At 52.8% G+C, this 23,858-nt stretch overlaps 8 protein-coding genes across 8 annotated transcripts; 3 read left to right on the top strand and 5 right to left on the bottom strand.

The window, feature by feature from the left end:
* Nucleotides 1-3,585: 3,585 nt before the first annotated feature.
* Z517_01171 (phenylacetate 2-hydroxylase) lies at nucleotides 3,586-5,229 on the bottom strand (the record flags this gene model as incomplete). The annotated part of the gene is made up of 2 exons (XM_013434133.1): nucleotides 3,586-4,532; nucleotides 4,602-5,229. The coding sequence occupies 2 exons, from the start codon at nucleotides 5,227-5,229 to the stop codon at nucleotides 3,586-3,588; spliced, it is 1,575 nt and encodes a 524-aa protein (XP_013289587.1).
* An 836-nt stretch (nucleotides 5,230-6,065) lies between these two features.
* On the bottom strand, nucleotides 6,066-7,424 carry Z517_01170 (fumarylacetoacetase; the record flags this gene model as incomplete). Its single annotated transcript, XM_013434132.1, has 2 exons — nucleotides 6,066-6,409; nucleotides 6,479-7,424. The coding sequence occupies 2 exons, from the start codon at nucleotides 7,422-7,424 to the stop codon at nucleotides 6,066-6,068; spliced, it is 1,290 nt and encodes a 429-aa protein (XP_013289586.1).
* Nucleotides 7,425-8,323: 899 nt separating this feature from the next.
* Z517_01169 (uncharacterized protein) lies at nucleotides 8,324-10,174 on the top strand (the record flags this gene model as incomplete). The annotated part of the gene is made up of 1 exon (XM_013434131.1): nucleotides 8,324-10,174. One exon carries the CDS (start codon nucleotides 8,324-8,326, stop codon nucleotides 10,172-10,174), a length of 1,851 nt encoding a protein of 616 aa, XP_013289585.1.
* Nucleotides 10,175-12,538: 2,364 nt separating this feature from the next.
* Nucleotides 12,539-14,346, top strand: Z517_01168 (uncharacterized protein; the record flags this gene model as incomplete). The annotated part of the gene is made up of 6 exons (XM_013434130.1): nucleotides 12,539-12,735; nucleotides 12,797-13,096; nucleotides 13,159-13,509; nucleotides 13,569-13,817; nucleotides 13,903-14,073; nucleotides 14,124-14,346. The coding sequence occupies 6 exons, from the start codon at nucleotides 12,539-12,541 to the stop codon at nucleotides 14,344-14,346; spliced, it is 1,491 nt and encodes a 496-aa protein (XP_013289584.1).
* A 635-nt stretch (nucleotides 14,347-14,981) lies between these two features.
* Nucleotides 14,982-15,343, bottom strand: Z517_01167 (uncharacterized protein; the record flags this gene model as incomplete). The annotated part of the gene is made up of 2 exons (XM_013434129.1): nucleotides 14,982-15,253; nucleotides 15,319-15,343. The coding sequence occupies 2 exons, from the start codon at nucleotides 15,341-15,343 to the stop codon at nucleotides 14,982-14,984; spliced, it is 297 nt and encodes a 98-aa protein (XP_013289583.1).
* A 498-nt stretch (nucleotides 15,344-15,841) lies between these two features.
* Nucleotides 15,842-17,788, top strand: Z517_01166 (uncharacterized protein; the record flags this gene model as incomplete). Its single annotated transcript, XM_013434128.1, has 1 exon — nucleotides 15,842-17,788. One exon carries the CDS (start codon nucleotides 15,842-15,844, stop codon nucleotides 17,786-17,788), a length of 1,947 nt encoding a protein of 648 aa, XP_013289582.1.
* Nucleotides 17,789-18,521: 733 nt separating this feature from the next.
* On the bottom strand, nucleotides 18,522-21,375 carry Z517_01165 (uncharacterized protein; the record flags this gene model as incomplete). The annotated part of the gene is made up of 9 exons (XM_013434127.1): nucleotides 18,522-18,621; nucleotides 18,685-19,080; nucleotides 19,136-19,567; nucleotides 19,619-20,780; nucleotides 20,832-20,965; nucleotides 21,019-21,124; nucleotides 21,179-21,217; nucleotides 21,275-21,297; nucleotides 21,353-21,375. The coding sequence occupies 9 exons, from the start codon at nucleotides 21,373-21,375 to the stop codon at nucleotides 18,522-18,524; spliced, it is 2,415 nt and encodes an 804-aa protein (XP_013289581.1).
* A 1,034-nt stretch (nucleotides 21,376-22,409) lies between these two features.
* Z517_01164 (uncharacterized protein) lies at nucleotides 22,410-23,296 on the bottom strand (the record flags this gene model as incomplete). Its single annotated transcript, XM_013434126.1, has 4 exons — nucleotides 22,410-22,613; nucleotides 22,670-22,757; nucleotides 22,897-23,159; nucleotides 23,228-23,296. 4 exons carry the CDS (start codon nucleotides 23,294-23,296, stop codon nucleotides 22,410-22,412), a joined length of 624 nt encoding a protein of 207 aa, XP_013289580.1.
* Between the last annotated feature and the right edge of the window lie 562 nt (nucleotides 23,297-23,858).

Genomic DNA, 23,858 nt, shown 5'->3' with positions numbered 1-23,858 from the left:
TTGTTTTCGCGGTGCCTTTCGATGGCCTCTTGTAAACGTTTAAGGCCCTGCATGAAGGGCAGTATTGTCGTATGATCACCTGTGACGAAGAATGAGATAGACAGGTCAGAGAGGAGAGTGCGGAATGGTTTGTGAGAAAGCGAGGGACTGATTCCGTGGGGAGGAGGAATATGAATGAAATGCAAAACGGGCCCAAGTAGTCCCTCAACCTGAAGATGGGATGCGAAGTGCAGAAGTGGATACAATCCCCCAAACAATAGTGCAGGTGCGCTAGGACCCAGTTTTCGTGAATATGCGAGGGATTCAAATGGGGAGGGGCTTGAAAGACACCGAGATGGACAGGGGTGGGAGTCACTGGCGATAATGACTTGGCGGTCTCCGATAGACCGCGAGCCCGAGCTACAAGCACAGCTCCATTACACCCAATGCAAGAAGGAGGTGTGGCCGTTGTATCTCTGTGGTTGGACGGTCATGCCCGCAGAGTCATCTTTCCATGGCCACGCACAGCTGGTCAAACACGAGGACGGGCGAGAAATTTCGTTGCAACCGTCCAAGATTAGGTTAGAGGCAGGTGAGGGCAAAAGGCACGGACACAGTGGGATAGCATTCCGAGATAGGAATTGGAGATGTCAAAGCGCCGTGAATGGATGAGAGCAAGCCACTGGGGCCCCCGACAAGACATGGATGGCGGAATGAGGCGTAAGTTTTTTGTTTCTTTTGGGCTTGGACTCGGGCTCGAGGTGCCTGGACAGTGCGGGATGTCTGCGTCGCAAGCAAGTTTAGCAGCCAGTTTTAGGTGCAATTGGGTGGGCCTAGTGGCTGTTGTGGGCAGTGGGGCGATCGGCAGGGCGAATTGAGACGCCCAAACAAAACCCCGATCCCAGGCCAATGTCCCACAATCTCCTGCCTCCTGTGCCGACTTTCCCGCTAAACAGCCCACCCTCTCGGTCGTTTGTGCGCTCAGTGACGCCTGCTTGTCAACTGCACACGCATGCACCCCTCACCACCCAACGACGCTGCCCTTTAACCGAGGGGTGTGAGAATGGTGAGAGAAAAGGAAGAAAGTGAAATCGGTAGTGGTGGGCTTGTGTGAGTCTGACGTCTTCTGATCAGTGCAAAAGAAGGAAAGATGGAAAGGAACGCATCTCCGGTTTTGCTGAAATTGGCTCGCCTGAAAGATGTTGCTGTTTCTGTGTCGGCTGCGCAAGAGGATGCGCCCGTGTGCGCCCTCGTTTTGGAGTCAGAATGACTGCGGGTGTAAGATGCTGATGCTCGTGTAGCGTGGCTGGCTGCGGGCTGCTGGCTTGTTGGCCCTCGGTGGTTATTTCTGGGCGCCCCGGGACAACCGTCTGGGGCGGTTGGACGCATCGGTCAATGGGGCGACAATCTGCCTGAAGATCTGTGATGGGTGCGCCTGTGCCGTGGCTGGCTTCGGGTGCTCTGGGGCCCAAAGGGGGGATTGCAGGCAGCCCGTGTGTTGCCCTGTTCCAGCCCATGTTTGAGTTGTGAGGGGTCAAGGGGTGCCCCCTGTTAGAGCCTATTCACCCATTGTGCCATTGTAACCCATCATGACGGCTGCCACCATTCCGAGCAAAAACTTTGCTACTCCAACAAAATCACCCAAGCCGGCTGGCCTCTTGCCCGCCAATGCGCTGCCGTATGACGCCAGTGATCGTCACTTTTTGGATCGTCGTCGTCATTGTACTTTGTTGTGCTCTCGAGTGTTCACGGCCGATCCAGAGCACGTTGCCGGCGATCTCGAGCATGCGAAAATAGCCTGATATCTCAAACCTCTCTCTTCCAAGAGTCTGGGTTTCGGGTTCCTCAACAGCTGGCCCAATGGCTCGTATCTTGCGGAAAGTGTCGAATTATCCAGAAGGTCTCGGCAACGAACAGTTCACGAGGTGGCGACGTCCAATCACAAGGCCCTGAAGCACTCTGATGCTCCTCGAGCGCAGGGGGGCAACTTTGGCCGGCTCGGGCGGCTTGCTCGTACAACCGTTCCATCATTTGGTCCTCAAAGATCCCCCGCCTCTCCATTACCATTCCAATATGTCCGCGTCGCAAACGTTCAGGCTTAGCGGAATGACGCCGGGACCTCCAGAGGTCACCAGTGAGAGGACAGAGCTGCAGCCAATAATCAGGTTTGCCATCAGAGACCTTGATGTCAGCGGCATCGGAGTTGCAACCGGACGGTGGCACAAATCGACTACAATACCGAGCGCCTTTTTGCGGGATAATAACATACTTTGGCGCACAAGTTGCACAGGTTACAAATATGGCTGACCCTTGAAAACAGAGAAAGAAACATGATTGGGCAACGAGATGTGAACAAGGACGAAATGAGATGAGATGAACCTACCCTGCGCATTTTCCATCCTGTTCCTCCTCCACTGCTCCGCGAAGTCTAGCGCCACCTGGATAGTTTCGTTGCGTTGCCACCAGGGGACTTGTTGCGTGGCATATAGACGCGGTCTGGACATGACGGGCGTTGTGATTGGACGGTTTGCGACTATTGGGAGCCTTGCTATGTGTGGGCTTTCTGGGGAGAGCTCGTGTCCAATAATAGTTGCTGTGATGTCCGCCGATGCCGACTAGGTGAGATGATACGTCTCGGTTCGTTGAAAGTGTTGCTCTGCCCCTGACCTGACCTGACCTGACCTGACCGAACGAGGCTCGGATCGAGCAATATGGGATTCCGAGGAGGATAAGGTGAGGAACCCTTTGCCAACGTGCTCCACGCCGGACGGAACGAGAGGACGCGAAGCTTCAGCCTAGTCGCTGCGAGGGCGATGGGCTATAATACTAAAGAATAGCGGTTTCCCCAAGAAAGAGAAAGGAGGGGGGGGAGAGAGAGAGAGAGAGAGAATACACAGCGTAACCAAGCAAGCAACCTTTCCAGTTTGTTTGAATGCTGGGGAATTATATGCACGCACGTCCTATCTGTGCAAAACAACACACTCTCACACAAAAACAACTATTTGTATGGTTACGCTCAAGGTTCATCAAGTTTTCCCAACAAGTCTTACCAGAGGATCCAAGCTTCGTTCCCAGGTTTGGTTCCACGAAAGAAAGAGGAGGACCTGCAAAGCAAACGCTCTGGGACTCCCGTGCCCTACCCACTTTGAGGAGATAACTCAAAATAAAAACGGAAGCCCAGGAATTGATGCAGTACAAGAACTCTCTTTTTCATGTCAGAGTTGTGAAATACAACAACGTTACTGTTGGGCTAGCACCAAGAAAGAAATGACTCAACCTGAACAACAGCAGCAGCAAGGACTTGGTTGGAGCTAGCTCAACACAACCCCTGAACAAGTTTCGTCCCTTTTACCCTCGACGACACCACGGCTCGTGCATATGATATAAAAAATAAAGATGTTGGAACCAAAGTATTCAAATGCTTAGAAAAGAATCCCAGACTGGGTCGTCGAATCATCATACCTCCCAAGCCGGGAAGGCTTTACAAATCTGCCCCCAGCCGCCACAATGCACAATGCACATCTGCTTGGAAAACTCATTCAGTTTTCCCCTTTGGGCCCTGCGGTGAGGGAAATTCGCATCAGTCTTTCTTTTTTTGTTTGCCCTCTAAAGATCCTTGGTCCGTTCCTCACTCGCACGGATCCATCGGTCGAGGGCCTCCTTGTTCCGGACCCGGAAACCGACCTTGAATGGCTTGGGCTCGGTGGTGAGGGCGGTAGGGATGCTGTTACACTCGATGGCGTCGAGGATGGGCCAGTCCTTGGGGTCCTTTGCGGGCACAAACTCGAACGCCACGATCATGCGCAAAAACGCCGTGTAGATCTCACGGTTCGCCAGGTGCGAGCCCACGCACATCCTGCTGCCCGCGCCGTAGCCGTAGTGGGGTGTCCCGCTGCCCTCTTGGTCGTTGAGGTACCGCTCCGGGATGAACTTGGCGGGATCCTTGAAGTGTGTCTCGTCATAGTCGGCCGCCCAGGCGTTCATGTAGAAGACGCTGCCTGCGGGGATGGTCACGTCGCCGTACTGGATGTCCTTGATGCTGGTCCTCGGGAGGCAGATGGGGATCACGGTGAAGTATCGGAGAATTTCTTTGGTCAGGGCCGTGATGTACGGCACCTTTTCTTCGGTGAGGCACTTCTCCCACGCCTCGCCATCTTCGGGATAAACTTTCATGATCTCTTCGTAAGCCCTCTTCTGAATGTGTTGTCCCTCGGGGGACGCCAGGTAGCCGAGTCCCATGATCATGTTGCCGGGGACCGTGTCAATGCCCGCAGAGACCATCGTCAAGCAGATGGACTTGAGTTCAGCCTCGTTGAGCGTCTCCTCGGGGTCTTTGATGATGTTGCCGGTGATGCAGGGCCTGTCGGTCCCGTTCGCGATGCGCTCCTTGAGCATGTTCAGGAAAGTGGTGAGATACTTGTCCCGGCGCTCTCGGTATTCTGCCGCTGATTTGTTCTGGCGGGAGATGAACGGCAGTCGCAGCAGGGGGATATAGTCTTGCCAGTTATTGGATGTGCTGCGGAAATTCGACACCACTCGTTCGACGTGGACAACTTGAACGAGAGATTGTCAGCTTGCCCGTTTCATGTCTAGAAATTATATTTCGAAAAAATGAAACTCACCTTCCCTGAGCAGCTCTTGATCGATTCCTCCGTCGATCCGGATGCCGTAGTTCAACGTCAAACTCGTGTTGAGAGCAAAGCGGTGAAAGTACTTTCGCGGATCCAAGTCCAACGTGCCATTCATCGAGTCCTTGTACATGTCCTTGATGGCGACGCAACTCTCCAAATCGATGAAAGGCATATAGCTCTGCACGGCTGGTTTGTTCAACGCCGTAGCCGCCACCTTGCGGCGTCTCTTGCAGGATTCATCCCATGGCGATGTTCCGATGGTGAAGCCCTGGCTGCTCGAGACCACGCTGTGGAATGTGTACAGCGTAGGTCGGGAGATGAGAGCCGACTGGTTGGTGATCCAGAAGTGTTTGACCGAGTCGAACGTGTTGGCAAAGATGATGCGGCGGTTGCCCAAGCGGGTCTGGAAGACGGGCCAGCCATATTTCTTCGCCCATCGAGCCGTGACACGAGCGTGGTCCTCGCCCAGTTGTAGCAGGTTTCCAAACAGTGGCACACCTGGGATTTCAGGTAGGCCCTTGATTTTGGGCTGGTCGGTTGAATTCAGATAGCGGATCAGGAAGTATCCCAGAGCGAGGAAGACAAAGGAGAGAGTTGCAGGAGATATGATAACAGTCATCTTGGTGGTCGCTTTGGGAATGTGTCCCCGGGCAAACAGAACTCGCTCAACGTTGTTGTGATGGCCGTTTCATTCAATATATGATATAGGACGCACAGACAGTCAAGGCCGTCAGCCCTCGAGGCAGAAAAAGAAAGATATCGAGTCGGCGTGCTAATAGAGGGCACAGCCTGCCGGTTGAGAAGACAAGTGAACGCTGCTGATAGAACTGAGAATTGAGAGATGGAGTCGGATTCCTTGAGAATGCAGAGGCTGGTCTTTCTCAATTATATCCTTTTGGCACACCGCCCACAACAATCGTAGTTGAGGAGACGTACTGGACGAATCTCGGACAGAAAATCCCCTCTCGTTCAACGCTTACCTGCGGTAGAGGGCGTGCAGTGGCAGGTGTCTCACGAAGGGGTCCTACGGTTGGAGGGGTGCCTATCATCCGCACTCAGTAGTGGAGGTGGAGAAGTCGACGGCCTCGTAAAGGCATCCATGAGCGGAACGAGGCCGCTTCATCGTCATTGTTTGGAACATCACCCCCATCTCAAGTGGCCAATAGCGCGGGAGACAACGGGGTCGAAGAGGAGAAGATCGAATACGGCGAGAATCCGGGGAATGAAGTAATTATCAGCCTAACGACCCGCATCCAATTGGTGCAGATTCTTCTAATTGTGACCTAATCTTGAATCCCTCTATTATGATTGGTTACTATGTAAATACCCCCCAGATGCGGTAAGTTCTCTACGGCCAGGTGCGGAATTGCGCAAGTGCGAGCTCGTCTGATACTTTTTGGTTCACTCCTTCTCCGTCTATCCATCAGGTACATGCAGTACAATTAACGTGCCGACTCAGATCTTAGGGGCAGGCAGGATCTTGCCCGAACACTCTCCGAAGCCTACAAGTCCAGACTCCTCGGTGCCGCAGACGCCGTACATTGTAATTGTGTCTCCATCGTCCAAGAACTTCCGCTCCACTCCTCCGTTCAACTTGACGCTTTCTTTCCCGCCCTTGGTGATTTCGAGCATACTTCCTTCCGTGCCTGGCTCCGTACCGCTGATTGTGCCCGATCCCAGGAGGTCACCAACCGCCATGGGGCATCCACCGATTGAGTGGTGAGCCAGCATCTGCGGAAATGAGAAGAGTAGATTGCGGCCGTTAGAATTCAAAATTGTAGTCGTCGAACCGCTCTCGGCTATTGCATATCTTTATGTTAGTCGTCAAACATGCTTGGAGAACGGCGCTTATGGTGTGTCAGACTTACGCGTGATGTCGACCTGCAATCGAATGTCATACACATTCTTCTCCTCCTTCTCCTGTAGGTAGGGCAGCAGATCCGTCTCGTTCGGGATGCCCTTGCATCGAAACGGCTCCAATGCGTCGGTCAACACCACCCACGGGCTGATGGTGGAGCCAAAGTTCTTAGCCAAGAATGGTCCTAACGGAACGTATTCCCATGCTTGGATATCTCGGGCGGACCAGTCATTCAGCAGCACGAATCCAAAGATATGATCTGCAGCCTCAGAGATGGGAATGTTGGTGCCCATCTTGTTCCCTTTGCACAGAAAAGCGCCGAGTTCAAGTTCGATGTCGAGTCGCCGGCAAGGGGTGAATATCGGTTTCTTGGGTGTTGCGGCGGGGTTTTCCAGGATCTGACCATTGGGCCTCGTAATCGGTGTACCTGAGATGACCACCGACGACGCCCTTCCATGGTAACCCACTGGCAAATGCGTATAGTTGGGTTGCAGTGCGTTGTCAGGTCCTCGAAACAGGCATCCAACGTTGAAAGCATGGTTCTTGCCGGCGTAGAAGTCCGTATAATCACCAATCTGCATCGGCATATGCATCTTGACTTGCTCCTTGGGGATTAGGCATTTTTCTTGCAGGGGTTTGTTGCTTTGTAAGACGTCCGCCAGAGATGTGTTCTCGGCGAAGACATCTTGCAGGTATTTTCTAACTGAGCGATGAACCGGTCTTCCCAAGGCCGCAAAGTCATTGAGGGTCGGCTTAGAAAAACACGAAACGTCAAACCCGAGCGATGAAAAGGCCCCCGAAGCTGCAAATTCCTGTAGGTCCAAGCAATGATCTCCAATGGCCACAGCTGGTCGTGGAGTAGCTTTGGATGTTGTAGAAATGATGCCAAAGGGCAAATTGGCCAAAGAGAAATGGCTCGACTTTGGGATTGGGAACCATGATTTGAGAGATGCCATGTTGATTGTCTGTTTCTTTGTCTTTTCTGCCCAGTTTGAAGTTATTCGATCACACAGTGCTTGTTGGAGATCAAATCTCCTCTTTGTTCAGTGGATGATGTCCCTATTAAGATGCCCGTCACCACCATGTGCGAAGTAGTAGATGTCAGAGGCGGGCAGTACGGAGCAAATTCCGTCGTTGTTTCCGGGGCGGCTTTCACAGTCTTGGTGCTTGTCGGGAGCCGATTCGTTATTTAGTCTGTCAGTCCCAGGGCTGCCAGGGCTGGAGAGGTTGCCCATCGCGCCCTTTTGTGTCAAGGAACTCGGTCTGCTTGGGTGGGCGTTCCGGCTTGATGCTGGTTGTTCAATGAGTATTTGGAGGCTCCATCAGCCATTGAAGGACTGCAAGTTTGAACTTACTCTCAGTTTCTTTGACCATCACGGCAGTATTCTGTAAACCCCTTGGACTTTCCTGTGACGTATCCTCAATCAAGAGGTTACAATCGCCGCAGGTTGGTGAGTCGAAAAGAGGTGAGGGCGCAGTTTGACACCCACAAAAATTACTCTTTACATCCTACAGAGAGTCGAGCATGCACAGACGGAGTGACAGGATACCCGCCCACACCGATGCTCATGCGGAACAAGAGCAGCAACAGCGAATCGAATCTGTCCCTCCATGCCAGCGAATAATGTGAGACCAGTAAATACCGAATCTGATCAACGGCTCGACTTCCCAATCAGACCATGACGACATCAGTCGGAGATTCTTTCGCTGGAAATCGATTGGGGAAAATAAATGGCATCTCAGACAATAAGGAGTACGCACTGGAATAGGTAATATGTGGTGATAAAATATTGAGCAGATCCAAATACCCTCCTTTTATTCTTTGTGTATTTTGTGACGACTTTGAACCCCCAGAATGCCCGGGACACCATCGACCTACGCGACACCAAAATGGTGGAAAGAAGCCGTCATCTACCAGATCTACCCGTCGTCGTTTCAAGACAGCAACGGCGACGGCTGGGGCGACGTCAAGGGCATCACATCCCGCCTGGACTACTTGAAAGAGCTGGGCATTGACATTGTGTGGACGTCGCCCATCTACAAGTCCCCGCAGGCCGACATGGGCTACGACATTGCCGATTACAAAGCCATTGACCCCATCTACGGCTCCCTCGACGACGTGGACACTCTGATCGCCGAGCTGAAGAAGAGGGACATGAAGCTCATGATGGACCTCGTGGTCAACCACACGTCCAACATGCATCCGTGGTTTTTGGAGTCGCGCTCGTCGAGGACGAACCCCAAGAGAGACTGGTACATCTGGAAGCCGCCCAGGTCGGTCAGCGATGCCGGCGTGCCCGAACCGCCCAACAACTGGGCCCAGATCCTCGGGGAAGCGAACTCGGCGTGGACCTACGACACGGGCACGGGGGAATACTACCTGTCCATCTTCACGCCGGACCAGCCCGACCTAAACTGGGAAAACCCAGACGTGCGCGAGGCCGTGTGGGACGTGATGCGGTTCTGGCTGGACCGCGGCGTCGCGGGCTTCAGACAAGACGTCATCAACATGATCAGCAAGGTGCCCACGTACCCGGACGCGCCCGTGGTGCTGGATCCCCTGACGCACAAGTACCAGCCGGGGACGCAGTTCTTCGTCAACGGGCCCAAACTGCACGAATACCTCGGCGAGATGCACCGGGAGGTGCTCTCGAAATACGACACCATCACGGTTGGTGAAATGCCGGGCGTGTCCGACGAAGACGAGATCCTCCGCACCGTCGGCGCAGACGCGGGCGAGTTGAACATGATCTTCATTTTCGACGTGGTGGACATTGACAAGCCCAACGTGCGGATGGCGCTGAAGCCGTGGGACGTCAAGGAACTCAAGTCCATCATCACGCGGTGGCAGCGGTGCATGATCGAGCGGGACGGGTGGAACACGGTCTTCATCGAGAACCACGACAACCCGCGCAGCGTGACGCGGTACACGGACGACAGCGACGGCCTGCGCGACAAGGGCGCCAAGCTGCTGGCCTTGATGCAGACGACCCTGGGCGGCACATTGTTCGTGTACCAGGGCGAGGAGATTGGGATGCGCAACGCCCCGCGCAACTGGGACATTGACGAGGAGTACAAGGACATTGAGACCATCAACTACTGGCGGAAGTGCCAGCAGATCTACAAGCACGACGCGGCGAAGCTCGAACAGGCCCGCAACATCATTCACCTCAAAGCTCGCGACCACGCGCGCACGCCCTTCCAATGGGATCGCTCGGACAACGCGGGCTTCTGCCGCTCTGGAGTGAAGCCGTGGATGCGAGTCATGGACGGCTACAAGAACGGCATCAACGCCGAAGACCAAATGAAGGCGTCGTCTTGGTCCAACAAGCACAAGCCGAACAACCAAGACGACGAAGAAGAAGAAGGCGAAGGTGAAGACGAAGAACTGTCAACATGGCAGTTCTGGCAACGCGGCATCCGCGAGCGCAAAACCCACGCCGCCGCCTTCGTCTACGGCGACTACGAGGAACTCTCGCCCTCGGACCCGGACGTCCTGGCCTACCTTCGGACCAGCGCCACGGGTTCGGATCGCTGGCTCGTGGTGCTCAACTTTTCCGGTAAACACGTCGAATGGACGGTACCGACGACAACCAAAGTAGACTCCTGGGTCTGCGGGACGTACACGTCGGGCCAGCCGCGGAAACCGCGCGAGGGCCAGATCCCGCTGAGGCCGTGGGAGGGGTTGTTGGCCAAGTGCCGGTGAAAGGAGAAAGGGAGTGAGTGATCTATTATAGACAGATAGATAGATAAGACGATCAGACGAGGTGGACGGACGGTGTTACTCGGTCGGGTATATAGTTGGATAGATAGATATAGAACAAACCAATCCGCGATATCTCAAACCAGACATTGACAGATATGCATCGCCCAAATCGCCCACATCGGTCCAGTGTATATATAAATGGGGTCCATGGGGATTCCCACAATAAACGTGCAAAGAAAGACGATTACCACCTGCCCGCCCAACTGCGACTCTCATCCCTAATCATACCCACCTACCTATGGCACATACACACGATCCTCTCTCCCCCCTCTCCGCGCCAATATGAGACTGACTTTAACTCGTTCGACAATTCACAGGATTCCCCTGATTCACATGTGAGCTCAGGGACGTGATCAACTACTCTCGCTACCAGGCACGTATGTACGTAGTGCCTGGCGCTGCCTGGCTCTACCAGAATCTCCGTTACTCCTTAAACACTAGTAGAAGACTGTGGAGGACACGTGCGAGGGCGAAATAGCCTGGCCAATAATGCAGGACGTCAACACTTCTGAACGTGGTATACATACCTCGTACCGAGTAGAGGGGAATGATTCCGCTGTTTGGCGAAAACCGCTTGTCTCAGTTGGACAGGGAATCCGCGTCGCAAGGCTCAAGGTCGAGACCTGAGGCAGGCAGACTAGCGGACGGAGCGTTGAATGCATCGGATCATGCTGCAAAAGTGCTCGAGACCCCGTTTCCGACGTACGTCAGGTCTGGATTTGCAAAAAAAGCCATCGTCTGGGGGTGTTCACTACCCATTATTCGATAGCGAGAAGCCCTGGAGACGCCAGGAGAGAGCGCAAAGCTGATTGACCATTTTGCGTGTAGGTGTGCTACTTCTGGAAAAGGCAATTCCGGCAGCATGTTTCGGTCTGAGATGGACCTCATTCTGGACCGGGCTGCAGTCATATTGGAACGTGGTAACACCAAATTTGTTTTTAGCAAACGCCATTCCAAATCCATAACATCATCAGAGGGAAAGCCCAGTACTCAAGGCTGGCTTCTTGGTCGCACAATGAACCGCAAATAGTGTCCGATTCTCCCCTGCGTTGGATCCTTTCGTATTTGCTGAGTCTTCTGTCTCGGATTCCTCCAATGATAACGATGCTGCTTTTTCCAAGGAGGAGAACTTGCCCGGTCGCCTTTCAGTCCTTACAGGGCGGCTTCCTCCTGTCTTTCCAGCCCAATGATTCGGGTGGCAGCAGATGATCGGAACCCTGCATTCTCACTGAGATCCACGGTTCGAGTTTCTGCACAGGCCCGAGAAACCTGTCCATGCCTTGTATAAGCTTCAACACTGTCAGCTTCTTGTGCTCGGGACTGTCTCCGGTCAGTCCGAAGTGTGTTTAGGGTGGGAAGAGAGCAATTGGCCAAATGAGGCGTAGCTTGATGGGCTGAAAGGGCATCTGGATCATGGTGCGGCTTTGGTCCGTTGCGCCTCGTGGCAAATTCCGCACTCAATTTGTTCCCCCAGCCTCTAGCAAGACCCTGTGTCCGCTTGCCCAGAACGACCCCGGTTTGACCCCGGCTTCAAACCAAATGAGCCCAAGTCAGGATGTGCCTGAATTTGGCGCCGAGAACCGCTTGCCCCTTGCTGGCAAAGGGCGGACAATGGGTCCCGGACCGATAACCTGGCCAGAGCACTTTGGTGGTATGTGGGATAGAACAAGCCCGGGGCGAGTACCCCAGTCTTTGCCAGACTTGGACTGGCACCGCTGCCATCCAGACTTTTTCTTCATGACAGACGATCGACAATTGGTGTGGCCGTACCGAGCAGAAGAGTTGGGACAAGCAAAACGCTCTATGCCCTTGGCGACGACGTCCAGTTCCATCGTTCCATCGCTCCATTCTCTACGAGATGACTCGTACTCGGAATCCAACCAAACACTGCTCGTCTTTAGTGAGCACTTGGAAAAGGCCAAGTCTTTGTGATATGCGGAGAGGGTGTCATTGATACCCAAAAAGAACCAAATGTGGCTTCCTTACCTCATAACCCCCATGCAACCCCAGGTCTGGGGAAGATTGAATGGACGCCACGGAGGCGGAATCGACTCGGTACTGTGGTTCGGTATTGATATTCAGTCTGCTAGCGCATCCAGGGCCTTGTCAATCGCCAACATGGGAGAACGTGTAGATGGGGAAATGTGATAAAACCGCGACCTGCTCCCCGTTGACATCTGGACCAGCTCGAGCTTCAAGACTTAGCTTTTGCGACAATCTTCCCTTTCTGATCTCAAGTTGCTCGCTGATTCCCTCCCCTCATCCTCCTTTCTGCCTCTTTAAGCCGGCGAGCATCCCGTCACCATGGCTGCAAAGGTCATCGACAAAGCCGAAATCGAGGACGTTCCTGTCACACAAGAGATGCACGAAGTCATCAGCCTGAGTATCAAGGGCGAGGCCCAGGAGATTGATCGGGAGCTTGAGAAGAAGGTGCTCCTCAAGACCGACCTCAACCTTGTTCCGATCCTCTTCGTCCTCTTTCTCTGCGCCTTTATCGACCGGTATGTGTGGTTCCAAAGTCCCTCGCAATGATCCGTCCGTTGACAAACTCTGGTCCCCCAGTATCAACATCGGCAATGCTCGCATCCAGGGTTTGGAGAAAGATCTCAACATGAGCGGCCAGGACTATAACATCGCGCTGTTCACCTTCTTCATCCCTTACATTCTTCTGGAAGTTCCGAGCAACCTCGTCCTGAAACGAGTGCGCCCTTCCATCTTCATCTCGTCCATAATGCTTGGTTGGGGAGTCATCACCATCTGTCAAGGGGTCACTCAATCCTTTGCCGGGCTTGTGGTCTGTCGAGTCATCATAGGTGTCTTTGAAGCTGGCTTCTTTCCCGGGTGCCTCTATTTGATCTCCATGTAAGTCTTCGCCTTTGTCGCGTCAAGACGCGTGCGTCCACAACTGTGCTGATAGACAACAGGTTCTATAAGCGCCACGAGTTGCAATGGAGATTCAACCTGTTCTTTTCTGCCGCCATCATTGCCGGCGCTTTCAGTGGCCTCCTCGCGTACGCAATTGCTCACATGGACGGGATTGCTGGATACGGTGGTTGGAGATGGATCTTCATCATCGAAGGCCTCTTCACGGTGGTGGTCGCCGTCGCTTCATACTGGATCGTTCCAGACTGGCCCGAGACTGCAAAGTTCCTCAAGTCTGACGAGCGTGAACTCCTTATTCGTCGACTGGCCATGGATGCTGAAGGTGCCAACATGAGTCATTGGAACAAGAAGGCTGCCAAACGCATCTTTAGCGACGTCAAGATCTATCTAGGGTCAGTCATGTTCTGAACGCATTCCTTGTGCCTGGAAAGGGGCGACTGACTTGAGCCAGCATCGCAATGTATCTCGGTATTGTCACCACTGGCTACAGTGGCGCGTTCTTTACTCCGACCATTCTCAAACAACTCGGATGGACCTCAATACGAGCGCAGGTCATGTCTATCCCTATCTTCGTCTTTGCCACCATCTGTGCTTTGACCTGTGCCGTGGCAAGCGACAAGCTTCATCATCGCTTTGGATTCATCTTGGGTGGCTGTCTCATCGCAACCATCGGCTATGCAATCCTATTGAACATGCACCAGTAAGTAGACCCTGAGCCGCCACAGTAATCCTCCTCCAAACCCATTTCAACCTTGAGAGACCTTTTGCTGATAATGGCAAACTAGCGTGAGCGTCGGAGTCAGGTATTTCGCCCTGTATGCCGTGATTGGTGGCGGATATATTGCTCAGCCAGTTACTCTTGTGTGGGTGAGTAACAACGTTGCCGGCCACTACAAGCGTAGTGTGAGTTCCGCAATGATGATTGGATTCGGTAACTGCGGCGGTATCGTTGCTTCGTGAGTGAGCCGACACAATGCTGTGAGAATCGTGACTGACAATCAGCTAGCAACATGTTTATCACAACCCAGGCACCCGAATACCCGCTCGGATATGGCTTAGGACTGGGTCTGATCTGGCTATGCGTTATCTCTTCCGTCATTTTTCTCTTCTATATCAGAAGAGAGAACAAACTTAGAGACCATGGCGGCCGTGATGACAGGTACAATTTGCCAGAGGACGAAAAGAACAACCTTGGAGACGACCACCCAGCATTCCGCTTCACTTATTGATCGCCGGTTCAGAGTGGTCGGCGCATTGTAGTGGCTGTGATCCACAAATGAATTCAAAATTAAGCTTGATGTCTGTAAGACTGTACGTGGTAGACCAAAGAGCAATTGAAGTGATGATTGTAGAAGATTGAATTCCCGAGTCCACAGATTGAACAAGCCAGACGCGTGAGGAACGCGGACTTCCTCGGGGGGGGGGGGGGTTTCTTTCACTAGAGATGTGGATGTTGAGCTGCCGGAGCAAGACAAGACCACTGAGTTTGACTCGGGTGATCGTTTCCGAGGGACATGTGTAAGATGAAGGCTGATACAACGACACACTTGACAAAATGCTGCCCGAGGTGGCGGTTCGTTGAGGCCGAGGTGGAGAAAGCGAGTATGCCTTCGTTGCATTGCTGGTTGATGCTCCATTGTGCGATGGCAAGCATGGTCTTCACACACTCGTGTCCCCAGTTCAGCCCTCCAACACGTTTTTCATTCTGGGCTGTGGACGGATCGTGCATTGGCGAACTCAGTCCTCGTGGCGGGAGGTAGGCTCTGAGGCGACTTCCACTCTGTGATCTGGCCTGGTACGGGCGATAATATTGCGAGGTCAATTCGAGCTGTGGCTTTTTTCCAAGAACTTCCGATCTCAAACATCACACGTGTTTTGTAGTCCCAATAACGTCGCCTCTGACTTTGTCCCAGTCGATGCTCTTGTCCAATTCCTCGTCCACGAGCCCCACGATCGTGATGTTGTCGCCTCTTACCAGGTACAGGCCATGGCTGACCTGGGAGCTCGGTTCGGGGTCATCTGCTGGACGAATGATACGCTCGACAGTCTCATTCAGAACAATGTTGGTGACTTGATCGCAAGAGAGCAGGGTTCCGACAAGAGTCCGCCCGTCGACGGTAATGACCAGCACCTTTTCTATAACGGAGAAGGATCAGTGGAAGAAGTGGGAATGTGGGTGGGTGGGGGTGGCAGTCACATACTGTCAATGTAGGTTTGGAGGGACATGGCGAGAGGCGCTCAGGCAGCACAGTCGCAGGCACGAGATGATATCGATCCAGGAGAAAAGGGAACAGGCGGTGGTACCCGGACAGCGACTGCGTAGGTGGTGTGTGGGAAGGTCAGTTTGCGTCCACAGTCTCTCTCTATCATCGTCGTGGCTTGCGAGAGAAACAAATTAATTATGGACTTGGCTCGCTCGCAATTCATTGGGTGAGGCAGAACCTCAGCCTGGTGCAGCCTCGTCGCTGGTTAGCCAACCACAATCTCATCCATTCGGGAAATCCAAGGCACATTCCGCCACGCTTCGTCATGTGTAATATTATCCCCTCTGCTGCTGAGCTTCGTAGAGTACCTGGACAGTTCTGCTGCTCTCGTAGCTTCCTGCGAGACAACATGACAGAGGCACCAAATACAACGTAAATGGCCCACGACCACCAAGACGGTCTCTCGGAGCGAGCGTAAGGCGTCCCAAGTATACCAGTTCCCTCTTCACCCGTACAAACCATGGCTGCAGCGGAACGGACTCCCTCCCCCAGTCTGGAGTCACTGCTCTCATTATGGCCAATTGCCTGCGCCTTGAGCCAAAATCTTCCTGTGGGCGATCTCATCGCCCTGGCTCGACTGAACGTTACCCTACGATGTGTGCTTCACGGGTTCGAAATGTCCGACACAACGTCCATGCCACAGGACTCTCATTGTGTACGTCCGGAACTGAACATTGGCCAACATGCGACACCTTACTGGCAACGCCTCAAGGACCGGTCGCCTTTCGAATGCTCTTCCCTCATCCACACAAAAGGTCCCGAACCCAAGCCTTGCCGGTATTGCTCGAGACCCATTTGCGACGCTTGCATTGTCCGTTCCTCTTTCGCCCGAGGCCACGAGAATACATTCCAGAACAGGGTCCGGCACCTCTGCAAAGATTGCTGGAATTCGGGAAACCCAAGCAGAACGCAACGCTTCCCGCTTGCTAGCCCTTCGGAGTCGAAGCCAACGTCGAAGAGAAAGTGGTACGACCCTGAAGGCAGTACGAGAGATTACTGCGTTTGTACGCTCAAGGACGACGGGTGGCTCTGCATTGAGTGTAAAGATGCCCAAAACTGGGAGGCTGTGTCGTCCGCCGAAACCGAGTGCCATGGTCAAGACTGTAAGCAGCCTCTTGACGCAGACGACAAAGACAAAAGGAGAATCTGTCTCTGGTGCAACAAAGGCTTGCCCAGGCAAATCGGAGGCACGACCCGATACCACTGGAACCAGAAGATGATTGAAGCAAGAGCGCGAAACGCTGCGTCGCGTCGGGCAGACTTGGAAGAGTACAACCGGAGACGGCTGAAATTGATGAGGATGTCACGCAGGGAGATGCGTGGCGATGAAGCCGTCAAAGACGATCCAGATGCAGATCTCCCGCAGTTCGTCAGGCATCTTGACACCATCAACTATCGGAGCTACATGTCCGAGTCCGCTGCGCCGAGCGGCGACGCAGTCTACGACTCCAAGAGAGGCTACTGGAGGTACACCAGGGAGTTCCTTTTGGAGATGAGAGGACGTTGTGAGCGGGTCCCTCCGCCTACGCAACTCAACTCTCGCGATAATATCGAAGGCGGCCGCATGCGATTCACCCGGACCAATGCAGAAAAGGCAGAGGACCTCACATCGTTGTCACGGGCGCTCCCTCGCTTGTCAGAGGAGCACATAACAAAATGGTGCACATTGAGAGCGGTTGTCCTTGAACACCTGCTGGTGGAAAAGCTGAGTTATCAAGACACTGAACAGAGGATGCGTGACGAGTATGGATTTGACGCCAGCGTGGAAGAATACCACAAGGTGATGTGTGTCTGGAATGTCCAGGATGCAATTAAGGAGCACCGCAGACAATCACTCGATCGAGAAGGCGAAGCAGCCATCAAACGCAAAGGCCGCTCCTTCGTCAAGCAGGTGCCTGAGCTCATTAGCGGCGAGACGGTCCTGGTCGCCGAGGATGGTGGTGACTTGATGCCCCAGAGCTCGCCCGAGTCATCAGAAGCAGATCCGGGCGATTACGAGCTCTCAAGTTTGCGAAGATGGGGCGACACCAGCGCCAACCCGCCAAATAAATCAACCCCCGATGATGAAGTCGAGTCCACCCTGAAGGGGAAGATGAGGCAAGACAGAGAATCATCGCCAGCGCAGGCGCACGCCGATGCATCATCATCATCATCATCATCATCATCATCATCACAGGGACACTCCAGTTCATACCTCCCCCCTGAGGCATCAAATGACGACAAGGATCAAAAGAACGCCAGCACAATCACTCTTTCTCTACCGGCTCACACCGTGCAAGCTGAGCGAGCCGAGGAAGCGCTTCCTGACCCGTCATTGAACAGTGAGGCTGACTCACTGCAAGAACCCGAGGAAGCCGCCGAGGACCAACCGCCGCCCTATACTGCAAACGGGTGGGTGTGGCCTTAGAAAGGGGCTAGGATCCAAGGCTGCGAACAGGCGTGTATCAGGCGTAAAAGCCCACGAATATGGAACCACTGCTTTCTCGAAGCATCGCGTGACTCAAATGGATATACATGTGTGAAGAGCTGACCGGGTCCTTTTGCCGCATGATGACCTCGTATGCCTAGTGGCATCAAACTTATGAAACTGTGCAGATGTCGATGGAATGAATTTATAGAGGCTCAAGCAATTTTAGACCCCCTCGCCCTCGTTTCCTGCTAGTTATTCACAACCTCGATGCGCCAGCTTCCAACCTCCTGCTTGACAATTCTGTCTGACAGACTCCAACTCACACGTTACCGAGCCCCAACCAAGAGACGACAGTAGACAAGGACACCTCTTTTGCTCTTCGCGACTCATCACTCGCGATCTGGAGACCGCAGAGACCTGTACAAGCGCAGATTGCACGAAGGGAGGTCCAAAACAATGGCTTCAGCCACCTTCTTTCTACCAGTCCAAGCGGATTGCTCGACCAAGAAACCACACTTGCCTCCCATCCAATTCGGCCCACTGTTCACTGGATTGCAAAGAAAAGTCTTCACATCCCACAGCCACACCTGATATTCTAGCTTCGTTGTGATTCCGTAATAACCATAAACGGCCAAACAGGCCATGTGTATAGCCAGCCACTGCTCGTTTCATCTTGTTTTTCGGATCGACAGCAGCAATGCTGGCCGACGTGGGACAACGATGATTCCATTTACTCTTGGCCAAAGCCCAGCGTTTCCTCCACGGCGGTGGATAGTTTGCTTTGGAGGGCATCATATGTCTTGTATGGTGGGAGATCGAGGCGGTTGAAGCTGTATTTTGGTCAGCAGATTGATCCACGAGTCTGAGAGACGAGAATAGAGGGCTAAACATACCAAGTATGACTCTTCGGCAACGCGTTGATCTCACCCGCCTTCTCGATCGTAAATCTTCTAGGGCCATCGCTGCCCTGCAAATCCTTGAATCCATTGACAGGAATTCGACTTGTGCCTGTAGCGAATTGGAGCAGGCGAGATTTCTGCTCCGCGTCCCATGACCGGATTACCTTCCAGAAGTTCTGGATCACCTCATCTTGCTCTTGGTATCCGCGATAGTCGGTGTGTTTCTTCCAATCATCCACGTCAATGTCGGCGATACCGCCAATCAAAAGCTCGAGTTCGCGCTCGTCGAAGACATTCACAAGGTCAGCGGGGATGAGTTCATTAAAACCAGTGATGAAGGCATTGAATTGTTCTTCAACCCGCTTCTGGATTTTCCACTCGGTGAGAAGCCTAGATGAAGGTTAGAATATTACCTTTTAGTCGGGAAAGTGGAATTGACACTCACTCGACATATTCTCTCTTGTTTTCGTTAGTGACCGCAATGTCTCGACCACCGGGTTTCAGGTCAATTGTCTTTGTTTCGCCAAATTGTTCGTCCTCAATTGAAAAGGTCTGATCGAGAACGTCGGTGATGTCGTTTTCAAGCATCCATGTCAAGTTCTTGTGATATTCTTCGTCAACACCCTCCATGTCGTTGATGGTGACTTTCTTTCTCAGCATCATCTTGTAAAATGCTCCAATGAAGAAGGAATCTAGGAATCGACGATGGAAGATCGCAAGACCAACCACTCGCCCAATGAATTTGAAGTAGTTCAAGTGCTCTGGGTTGATACCGGAGTGAGGATTGATTTGTAGTGTATAATTGTCGTGTGCTGAGTATTCGAATAGACAGTAGAATGGATTGAACATTTCATGTGAAAGGAGGAAGAAGAACTCGCTAGTCAAGTGTTAGCAATGTGAAGGACAACGATCTAAAAAGGTTTCTTACCGAGAAAGACCACCATAATCCAGACCGTCTTCCCCATCAAACTTGATCATTAGTCGTTTTTTGAGGTCGGTTGCGCTTTGGCGCATGATTTCAGCATACGAGTCCTCAAAAATGGCGCCACGGCGGACTTTGATGTGGCATTGACCGGAAAGGATCCTCAATGCAGGTTGCGAACGGAAGTAGATCAGCTTCCGCCTGAAGTCACGCTTATATTGCGGCACGCCCTGATCCAAGGAAGAGGGCAGTCTTGGATCATCCCAGGTCGTGGTCTTGGTGTTGTGGTCCACGAAATATACCCGCGCGGTGTTGGTCAAGCGCATTTCCCACCCACTAGGCAATGGTCCCAATTGCGAGACCGGCTGCTGTTGGATGGTGGTGTTGTTCCCAGACGGGTTATTGCCGTACATCCTAATATACTGCTGTCTTCTAGGATCCACCCAGGTTGTGGTTCGAGTATTGTGGTCAACAAAATAAGCTCGCCCTTCGGGAGTGTGCCTTTGTTCCCAACCAGCAGGAAGTTCGCCAGTCCCGGCGGTTGTTGCCCCTGTAGCCATCATGGACACCGCATTCGGTTGCTGAGGTGAGCCACGGGATTCCTGCAAGTTCGGGGAGTTGGCTCCCGTACGATCCTCTGGAAGCATACGGTTTTGGTGTCGTGTACGTTCCATCTGCATGTTGGCCTCCACGCGGTTACGTGCTTCGGTCTCGCTCATGTGGTTGGAAGGCCTAGTCCAGGTCGTGGTTCTAGTGTTATGATCAACATAATAAGTGCGGCCCAGGTTGTCTTCTCTCCGCTCCCATCCAGCTGGCAAACGGCCTTGACTGTCTTCAAAAGAGCTGAAGCCTCCAGATCTCCCGGCACCGGCACCGTTTGGTTGGGGGGTACTACTTCCATTGACTGCCGTGTTGGATGATCTCGCATCTCCGGAGCCAGAAGTAGCAGTTCGCGTCGCCGGGCTTCTGGACCGAATGGGCAATGGCTGGTTGACGTTGGTGCTGCTTCCGGCATATGGGTTGGAGCCATTTACACTAGAAGCGGTGCTTGGGGGTGGTCGATTTTGCTGAGGAGGAGGGCTGGAAAGATTGGTGGACAAATTCACGATCAACTTGCCATGGACGACGAGGTTGTCAGTGGACTTCTTAAGATCCCTCGTAAGCATCTCTAATCACGGGTTAGTGTGTATTTCAACACGGTAGAAGATACTGGGTATACCGTCGCCCCCCATCTCCAGGTCGATGACATCGCCGATCCGGATATTGATGACACCAAGGAAGCCTTGGTCCTTCTTCTTGAACTTCTTTTGGTCGAAGATTTGGATCGCCAGTATGCTATCCTCTGTGACTCTCCTGCCCAGTAGTCAATATTGCGTCCCCACAGTCAATGACCGCTTGTTACCCACATATCAAAGACTTCATTCCAGTAGGGATTCAATGTTTTCCTGATGACCGAAGTTGTCTTTGTTTGTTCTCCCGAAATGGTTGCGACGGCAAAGGGGTCGGGGAATCCTGAATGTTCTCAGTAACCACATCTTTGCTGTTCGGTATATTATCGACACTCACTGAACACATCTCTTTTATACAGGCCATCAGCCGCAATGACTGGAAAAGGTTAGTTTCATGGGACGGATGGGCAATCTGGGAGTAATAGAGCCATACTTGTGACTCGCAGATTAGGCTCTCTGTACCCTCGCAGTTAGCATCTCCTCGCAATAATGAGTACACAGGGACACGAACGCAGGCAGATTTGCTTCAGGCATCTTGGTTGATCAGCCACTGGGAAGCGCCCAGGGTTCGCAGCCTGCGGACAGCTCTCGCGCGGCGGGGTAACTTGGGGGAAGGATCTGTTATAGAGAGGACAACCCAGCAATATTGGCTTGACAGAGACAATAACAATATGCGTAGAATCAAAGGTAGTTGATGGACTTGATGTCCGCAGGGGTCGCAGAACGTTGCCCGGAGCGTATTCGCAAGTGACTTAATGGGTGAATGAGCGGCGGGTTTGGAGAGTCAACGAGGCGCAGCTCGACAGAGTGTGAGGCGCTAAGAGGTTTGCGGAAGAGGACGGGCAAGGACACGCTCCACCTCGCTCAAGTCATGATTGTGTAATAGCTGAAGAGGCGTAATTACCAATAATGCCACTGTTGCAATGGCAGCAGCAGCCGCAGTCTCGATGGTATCTTACGGTGCTGCCAATCTGAGGGTAGAGCGAAGGTCGATAATCTTCAGGCGGGACGGAAGTTCAAGTCTTGGTGGGTGGATTTTGACCGGGACAAGACTCTGGGACGAGACCAAAAGGTAACCAAGGCTTACATCATACCGACCACCACCAAAACGTCAATGAACCCCATCGGTTTATATATCAAACACCACATACCGGAATTTGAGGGCGAAGAAACATTCCGCACATCAAGACCAAATCCCCAAGTCATTATTAATCTCCACATTGTCTCAATTGTAGAGAGATTTGGTCGCCTTTTGTAGTGGCGGTCTCAGTCTCTGCCCATATTGATTCCATAAATCTTACAAAAGGCTTTCGGCCTGGTCCCCGTCCAATATCGATCCGAGCAGCCCAAGAAGTCAAGTGCCATTACTGACTGTATGCCATTCGAAATAAATGACAAGTCGCAGTTGACCAATTCTCGGTTCCAATATGCCGAAAAATCCCAGCATCAACGCTGCTTGCATTCTTGATGCCTCCGTCGTGGACCTCCATGACCTTGAGCAGTGTCGCGTGCTATGTCGCAGAGGACTTGAGTGAAGCCGAGAATAAGAAGGGTTTCTCAGTCTCTTCTCAGTACGGTGCAAATCCACGGCCACGCCCTCGGAAGCCGCCGCGAGGGCCCCCACGTGGAGCACCATAGCCTCCGCCAGCAAATCCCCCATAGCCTCCTCCAAAGCCTCCTCGTCCGCCGAAGCCTCCTCGAGCACCACGAGCAGGACCCCCTCTTCCTCTGCCTCGAGTCATGCCTGGAAGATTTGTGCGCTTGGGAACGACCTGAAGTATCTTGTCAGCACCATCTTAGAAAACCTAGACCAGGACTCGGACCTGACCTTGAGATTGCGGCCACGGAAGACACTTTCATTGAGCACCAATGCTTGAGCCACCAGTCCTGGATCTGAGAATTCCACATATGCATACCTGCGCGATAGTTCCATTAGCAATCCATCTCTTGCCAGGCAGCATGAAATGATTTTTTCTTGAGGGTCTTGAAAGAATAGCATCCAGCTCTTGAACAAGCCTTATGCATGATAGTGCTTGGAGTTTATTTTAGACCCACCCCTTTGGATGACCAGTGAACTTGTCCAGGAGGATGGTGACTCTGTTTATCGTCCCTGGGCCGCTGGCGAAATGTGCTTGAATCTCTTCAGGAGTTGCGCCGTAGTCCACATTGCCGACAAAGATGCTGCGCGCGTCCACATCCTCTCTGTCTTCCCTAGGCATAGTCTCCGAGGATTGTTCGAGGTGGCTTTGCATTTCGCGAAGTTTGGCCGCTTCAGACTCCATCTCGGCGACGCGTCTCTTCATCGCCGCAATCTCTTCCTGTCGACACATGTGAGCACAGATCAACCGAGTATAGGACGGTGGAGTAATTAGTGGGAGATGCTCACTTCTTCCTCTTCACCACCATCTTCATGGCTCTCTTTGTGTTCATCTTTGACATCATGTTCGTCAGGCATCTTGTTGATCGTGGGAGTGAACGCAAACGTGATGGTTTGAGGCTAAGTCAAGGAGGATTTTGGGCACAGCTGAAATCTGTGGTCGAGAGGGTTTTCTAATAGTCGATTAAACAGGCAAGGAAAATTCACATGACAATGCAGGTTCGGTGGTGACTGCAGACGTCCGTTTGTTGTTTTGTGAAATAACAAGCAAGTTCGCGTCGTGATCGAAGTGAGGCTGACCTCAAGGCTGAGGACGAAGTGACGGGGCTGATGGTCGTTCGCAGAATTGGTGGCAGCAGTAACAGCAGCAGACGCGAACAGACCTCGAAGGCCCCATTCGAGAGCCGCACTTCGGTCCCTGCCAAGGCAGCGGAAAACCTCGCCGCCGGTGGCGCTGCTTTAAGGATCTCCGGGGGAATGTCAGGCTCCGTGAATCGCGCTAGTATCACGGCATCTGGAGCCGTTGATAAGTGCCGATCCAAATGTAAGATTCATTTCTCCTCTATCAATGACTCTCTTTCTCTCTCTTCCTCTTTCAGTATGAGGTTTGTCAAACACCTGTCAAGAGAGTTAGTCAAGA

The sequence above is a fragment of the Fonsecaea pedrosoi genome, assembly GCF_000835455.1.
Source record: "Fonsecaea pedrosoi CBS 271.37 unplaced genomic scaffold supercont1.1, whole genome shotgun sequence".
NCBI lineage: Eukaryota > Fungi > Ascomycota > Eurotiomycetes > Chaetothyriales > Herpotrichiellaceae > Fonsecaea > Fonsecaea pedrosoi.
This window is presented reverse-complemented; position numbering and strand designations above follow the sequence as displayed.